At 38.5% G+C, this 7176-nt stretch overlaps 1 protein-coding gene across 2 annotated transcripts; it reads left to right on the top strand.

Moving 5' to 3' along the window:
* LOC122972893 (Golgi reassembly-stacking protein 1-like) lies at positions 1 to 5428 on the top strand. Of its 2 annotated transcripts, none has more exons than XM_044340293.1 (9): positions 1 to 229; positions 766 to 846; positions 2084 to 2287; positions 2673 to 2759; positions 2873 to 3003; positions 3121 to 3256; positions 3374 to 3419; positions 3588 to 3710; positions 4379 to 5428. In XM_044340293.1, exons 1-9 carry the CDS (start codon positions 164 to 166, stop codon positions 4645 to 4647), a joined length of 1143 nt encoding a protein of 380 aa, XP_044196228.1. In that variant the 5' UTR covers positions 1 to 163; the 3' UTR covers positions 4648 to 5428. The 2 variants fall into 2 exon arrangements, with proteins under 2 accessions (XP_044196228.1, XP_044196227.1); XM_044340292.1 differs by having other exon boundaries at positions 2 to 229; positions 3374 to 3491.
* The last annotated feature ends 1748 nt before the right edge of the window (positions 5429 to 7176 follow it).

Here is a 7176-nt window from a genome sequence, read left to right as displayed (position 1 = left end):
TCTGGCATCTTTGTTTATTAGCTTTGCCTGCAGTCAACCTGGCCGCCTGGGCTGCAGGGTTAGCTAGCTTCAATCAGCCGTGTAGCCTCCAGTAATGACTTCTAACGTTACTCTACCTCAGTGACAGTCAGTCAGTGTTATTCTAACGTAACTGTTAAACGCAATGGGTTTACCGCAGAGCTCGTTTTTGTCGGACGGGGGAACTAACAGTGGATATCATGTCCATGGGGTACGTTGTTGTAGCGTGACTTGACTAGTGTAAGGTTGTATTAATGACAGCGCTCAGTTTCCTCCTTACAGCTCCTTTTTATTGAATGTGGGTTACCCACTTTTAGCTCACTGACTCGTTAACCATTATAGTGCTGAACAGTAGTTATTGTCACTTTTATCCACGAAGAAAAACAATAGTTGGTTGTTCAGGTTATTCTGTAAATGTAGCTAATTTGTGAAACCGTGGACGCGTCATAATGGTGTCCGCCTATGATGAGGTGGCATTTGGCAAATATCCAAGCTATGTGACAGTCATTATCTAGGAATTACTGCAGAAACTGTATAGTTAGTATAGTTACTAGCGAGGATGTTTTGTAACGTTACATAATAACCTATTTATCATTTTAGGAACAGCTGTGCAGGACAATATCTCGCACTGAGGATCCCCTTCCCCAAATTCTTGCTACTGCAATGCCTTGAATCGACACATGGGAGCGACTGTAACAATGTACCCTTTCAAATAAACCATACATGTTTTGTTTTATCATATTTCAGGTACAAGAGGACTCCCCTGCTCTGAGAGCAGGACTGGAGCCATTCTTTGACTTCATTCTCTCTATAGGAAATACCAGACTTGTGAGTAGACTCCAATGATGCTCAAGTCAAATGTGGCTTTGGCATGTCCTGTCATCAACTGCAAAAACATTGCACTGAATGTGCATTTCAAATTAAGTAATCTGTTGTTCAGGGTTATGTATTTACAATGAGAGAAATTAATGAATTGACTTGTGAATCAGACAGGTGAGGTGAGGACATAATAAATGGCAATCAGATCAAAAGTGAGACTTGAATTATTGAAGATAAATTTATAAAATGTATCACTAAGTCACTAAGTTTAGTTAAAAATATTAAAGCCAGCTCTGATGGTTTTTAATGAGGAGCACAGCAATGACATGAGCAATGTTTGGTTGATATGCATGAATGAGCTCATGAAGTTAAAGCAGTAGATATTGTAGTAAAAATGTTGTCAACCATGTATATTAAATTTTAAAAAATCATTAACTGCAGGACATAACAAGGACCTGTGATCCCTAGCCAGGTAATTCAGACTTTTTTTTTTTTTTTTTAGATCTTTACCCTTTTTTTATATGTAAATCAACTTCAGAAGGTGGCGATCCTTTGGAAACATGCCACCATGAATCCTGAGGTGTTGTTATCATGATTACCTCATATGCTATATATAACCATCTTATCTGTATTTCCTGTATTCCCCTCCCTATTTGCATACATTTGAACTTGCATACAAGTTAATATTAGACCTCAGTAGTCAAATCAAGTGGTTATCCTCCAAAGTTACAATCATTTTAGAGCAAAATGCCCTCTTTGTGTTACTGTCCCTCCACTGCAGCTCAACAAGGAAACACTGATAGAAGGAATTTCATACTGAAAAGACTTCAGCTTTGCCCAATTGATTTGTCATCACAGCAAGTTGCAGTTTTATAAAACATTACATTTATGGTACAACAAAGATTAACATATTAATTTTGGCCTGGTCCTATTAACTAATTTTGGACAATGTAGGTGTACATTGCGGTGACTTGCTACGGATTTTATTTTGCTTTGATATGCTGTTAGGTGTTTTTTCTAACATGGTTCTGTTGTAATGTGCACTTCTGTGCAAACCCTATTTGACAGCCAGTTTTTCTTTCCCCTTAATAACATTTAACCATCAGGTCTGAATCATAGCCTCAGGAGGGAAAGTGGCCTTACAGTCTGCTGCCATAATCTCATTTCATGTTCTTTTACATGCAAGCTGGTTCTCCATGTCTGCACTGTCACAGCTGGATTAGTCCATATTTCTTTGTTTCTCCAGAATAAAGAAAGTGACTTGCTGAAAGACCTTCTAAAGGCCAATGTGGAGAAAGCGGTCAAACTTGAAGTGTACAACTCTAAAACCCAGCGGGTGAGAGAACTGGAGGTGACACCCAGTAACATGTGGGGTGGTCAGGGTCTGCTGGGCGCTAGTGTCCGCTTCTGCAGCTTCGAAGGAGCCAACGAAAACGTGTGGCATGTCTTGGTAAGTCAAGTTGAGTTAGCACAGATAGAAAAGTTAAACAAAAGACAGCTGTAAAAGGATAAAAAATCAAATTAGCGTAACCGTAAGTATTAATTTGCTAACTTGCTAGTGAATCCTAACAATTGAAAACATGTTGAGTGATATTTTCGTTGGTATGTATGCGTGTCAGCAGCCACTGAATGGTACCCACTTGAATTTTGAAGAAAGTTTAAAGTATTATTGTTGTTCAAAAATTCCCATGTAACAGAGTAAAATCATTTCCAGTTAATTCAAACCATAACTTATCTGTTGCAGACAAAGTATTGTCCTGTTCAAGATTATTTTGTTGAATTTATGTTGTGGTTTTGAATATAAAATGCTTCAGTGACCATCTTTCCCTTGTTAGGATGTGGAAGCCAATTCCCCTGCAGCATTGGCCGGCCTTATTGCACATAATGACTTCATTGTGGGAGCTGACCAGGTGTTGCAAGATGTAAGTTTTGTTTTTTTTCTTTCTTTTATTCATTACAAGCTGGTCAAAAAGGCACAGTCATACATGAACAAAGTCTACAACAAAATCTCTCTCATTTTGTGTAACCCATGCAGTCAGAGGATTTCTTTTCTTTGATTGAAGCCAACGAGGGGAAACCTCTGAAGCTGCTTGTGTACAACACACAGAGTGACCATTGCAGAGAGGTAGTGGTGACTCCGAATGGAGCATGGGGAGGAGAGGGAAGGTAGGTATTATATCTTCAAATTGAAGTTGAACCTGATATTATCATGTCACAAGTATATGTCCATACACAATAAACATTTATGGTAATGCCCTTGTCTTATTTATGTTCATTTTTTAGCTTAGGCTGTGGTATCGGCTATGGCTACTTGCACAGGATCCCAACTCGTCCAGTTCAGCCCAACACTGAGACTAAAAGTGTTCTACAAACCACAGTCACTGGCAGCAGTGAAGAGCTGGTTGCAAGTGACACTGAGGTACAGGTTATCACATCCTTTTTTACATGACAGTAAATGTTCTTCGTTAGAATTTTTACTTTAGTTTAGTTGTGTGGATTACTAGTCTGACATACAGTATCTGTTCTCTGTCCTCAGCAACCCTCGGTGACTGCAGGTAGCCCCTCTGGTGTCAACAAAACAGGTTTGAATCAAATTGAAGAAGCTGTGCAGGAGTTGTGTGTAACCTCACCCACACCGCCAGCTATAGACTTTGGTAACCAGAGCTCATATTAGGAGTATTCATTTGTTTTCAGTGTCTCAGTTGTTTTCACACATTTTAAAATGGACATTTGTTCTATGTGAATGGCAGACATTTCCAACATACCTGAGGCACTTACTCCAGACTTGTCAGACATGGTTTCCACCAATGACATGGGCCACAGCTCCATGTTTGCTAATTATGGAGATGACTCTTGTGATCAGTATAGCTTGGGTGAGTACCTCTATAAGTGATTGAATTGTGCAGCTCAAAGGTGCAGTTACATGTTTTCAATGCCATTCTGCTTATATGAATTATTATAATTATGATTAAAACCAGCTATTTTTAGCACACCTCATATTTATGGGTTTATTTAATTGCTTAGGCAGTGCGTTTTTTTTCCTATTCCTGAGGAATAAAAATAGTCCGCCTAGATGAAGAAAATGTGATTTTTTAAATAAAGATATAAGATCTAGATCTCTGCTTGTGTTGTATCAGCTCTCAGATGTACGTTCCTTTGGATAAAAGCATCTGCTAAATGAAATTGTAAGATTGTAAGATATTAGCAACAATCTAAAATATCAACTGGGTCAGGTTTTGGTATGATTTTGTAATTAAAACATATCAGACTCACAGGTAAAGACTTGATTAAGGACTTTACACACAAACCAGTTGATGGATTTATAAATAGCTGGTGTAACCTTGTCCTACTCTGACTTTCACTGTTTGGGGTTTGCCCAGAAGTTCAAAAATCTGAGTTTAAGTTGAAACTTGACAGAAATAGTTAATCACACCGATTCATTATAAAATAATGTAGATACTACTAGATCTACTATACACTCAATACCAGGGACTGATTGTTTATAACTGTTTTAACTCCCAGGAACATTTATTTCTTCCAGATACCTCATCTGCAGACCAAAGACCTTCATCTCCAGAGAAGGAAGAAGAATCCGACCTCCAGGAAACTGTGCAGGGTCATGGTTTAGACCTGATCACCAGCACTTCTCCAAACAGCGAGGGTGGTGACGACATCATCGGCCTCGAAGTCACCACAGAGAATCTGTCTGACACAAGTATCCCAGAGGTGCAAGATACTAATTCTGATCCCTCAAGCTCAGCCCGTATTATGAAGGAAGAAACGCCTGAGAGTGCAGTGACAGAGAGTTAAGAGGACTGCTGCACTGATGCTTAATCAACACTGGTTCAAGCTGACTTGCATAACAGCAGATTTAGAACATATTATGATACAGAAAGCTGTAAGTTGCATCACTGGAGCAATTTTTTAATTTCCAAGAGTTTTTATTTATACACAGGTGCCATTGCTGCATGCTCAATTGCACATTTAAGAAGATTTTATGTTGACTGGAAAGACCAGAAAGGCAGATGCAATATGAATGTACTCCATATTTTACGCATACTGCATTCAGCATCAAACAGGATGAAGCCTTAGTTGAGTCTTAGCTGCTGTTATTTATCAATGTCATCCTGGTTTGCACTAAAAAGCCAAAGGTTAATAATATTTCTTGTTGCCCTTACCATCATCACCTTATAAATTGTATGAAACACTGTAGAAAAAGAATGCTTAAGCTGGAATTCACGCAGATCCATCATGTGGTTTTTATATTTTGGAATTTGGGCTTTATGTTTTTATTTTCATGTAGGTTGAGTTTGAGGTAAATATATATGTAGGAAAAAAAAGATTCTTTTAAATCTCAGGCATTTACTGTTAAGCCTCTTTGCCTTATGTCTCATTTGAAATTTCCTTTCATATGTGTGGGTTGAGTTTCGGTTGTTGTAAACGAGCAGCATGTTGTGAACATGTTTGATGCAGCTCTTATTGTTTTCTGTTTCTCTTCTTGACAAAGTTTTAAGTTGAATTAGGTTCCTGATTTTTATGGATGGACAAAAATATTCAAATATTTATTAAAAAAGAAGCTACTCAAGATAAAGCTGCAGCAGTCTAATTAATGTCTATTTGGATTCTATATAAGCAAACGTTTCATTGTTTTCTGTATTTTAACCACTAAAGTGACACACAGACAATATAACATACATATATACCCGTTATAAATGAAAACACCTAATACAGTAAATGTTGAAATCAAGATCAGGCATTTATACGGGAGTGACTTCATGTTTCGAGCCAGCAGGTGTCAGCAAACACCTCATTATAGCTCTTAACATTGAAAGCTTGAGATTTCTGCCACTGCAGCTTCAAAAAATGCTGCCAGATTAGGTGCCCTGTTTCAAATTTACATTAATGAATTAAATGTTTCTGCACAATGTTTAAACAAAAATCACATCTCCTATTTCAACTGTTATGTGCAATAATAGGATAAGTGATGTCTGGTTTGCTCCAGCAGAAAAGGAGCAGCTTGATTTAGAGGGGTATGAAAAACTTAACAACACAGACACCTCTAAGACCTGGTGACATGATGCATCATTTCTGCCTTTCATATGACATAATGCTGCATATGTTGTGCCAGAAAAACTCATCTTCAAAATTAAATTAGGAGCAAAAAAAAGGGGGCATCAAACATTAAATCATAGATATTCTGTATATTGTATAATGTAAAATTGATTTTTTTTTTGGTCATTATGTAGGGACCAATTTTTGCTTATTATTTTTTTTTGGCTGATTAATCCCATCCCTAAAGATCTTTATGTTCTGATTAATGGGCTGTACAGAGCACCAACCATTAATGATAATGCTTTTCTCCTCTCGATTTCTCATTAAAAAAAAAAAAATCTATTCTAAATCAAAATGACTAAATACTGAAGAGACGTGGAAAAAAAAAGCAAGGAAGCTACAGTAGTGAGATGTAGCAGAGGGGGAATATGCCTCAATTATTTACCAGGGCACTCCTCAGTTGGAGGGGGGGATGGGCATTAAGGGAAAGAAAAGACTGTATGGGGGAAGAAAGAGGAGAGGGAGATGGATTTGTCTTTATCCACTAGAGAGTGGTGTCCTTAAGGACGTTTTCCTCTGGCACACCTGTGTATGTGTGTGTGCGTGTGTGTGTGTGTGTATTAAATAAGGATTATGTTTCTAAGCCAAATAAGGAGTAGCTCAGTAGCTTTGGCTCTGCCTACACGCTGAAATGTAATGATGTTGAAATTTCAGTAATGTAAAGCTTGTCTTAAGTAGCGAGTTAGATTTATATTTTTCTACTCGGGGTGATTACACCGTTTCATTGCCTCCATGTTAGGATTTGCAACATGAAGATAACATTATTTGAAGAAGCTGCCCGAGGCAAAAAGCCAGCAGCTGCGTGCCAGGAGGAGCCAAGAGGTGAAGTGTAAAGGGGGCCACCTCTGGAGGAACATGCCTTGCCTTCGTTTTCTCCTTTTTTCTGAGACTGTTTCAAAGGACACTGTGACGCAGCTGAACCCGCTTGTCAGCTTAGCTTTATCTCAAGCCCTGAGAGGCTCGGCTCACAGGCACCAGCATAGTGCCCGTTGCCTTAGCCTGTCGTTGCAGCATGACAAATTGTGAAATAGAATAAGTACAGAGAAAGAGAGACGGGGGTGGGGGGGGGGGGGAGACATGGATGATGGGAGAGAATGAAATACTGTAGGTATAGAGATAAGGCTGGAGAGAGCATTGAAAACTGAGCGAGTAATTGCTTAGATGACAGTGGTCACACATCTCCAAATAAAACTGCATCTTGCTCTTTTTAACCCTTTTTTTTCTGAT

Source organism: Thunnus albacares, chromosome 21, assembly GCF_914725855.1.
Source record: "Thunnus albacares chromosome 21, fThuAlb1.1, whole genome shotgun sequence".
Classification (NCBI taxonomy): domain Eukaryota; kingdom Metazoa; phylum Chordata; class Actinopteri; order Scombriformes; family Scombridae; genus Thunnus; species Thunnus albacares.
The sequence above is the reverse complement of the archived record's forward strand: the minus strand, read 5'-3'. Positions and strand labels throughout refer to the sequence as shown.

Bases quoted from the DNA above. Each gene is read 5' to 3' on its own strand.
- LOC122972893 (XM_044340292.1), top strand. From the start codon at position 164: ATGGGTTTACCGCAGAGCTCGTTTTTGTCGGACGGGGGAACTAACAGT. The intron at 2,288-2,672 runs GTAAGTCAAGTT...TTCCCTTGTTAG, and splicing joins AAAACGTGTGGCATGTCTTG to GATGTGGAAGCCAATTCCCC. The intron at 3,004-3,120 runs GTAGGTATTATA...TTCATTTTTTAG, and splicing joins GCATGGGGAGGAGAGGGAAG to CTTAGGCTGTGGTATCGGCT.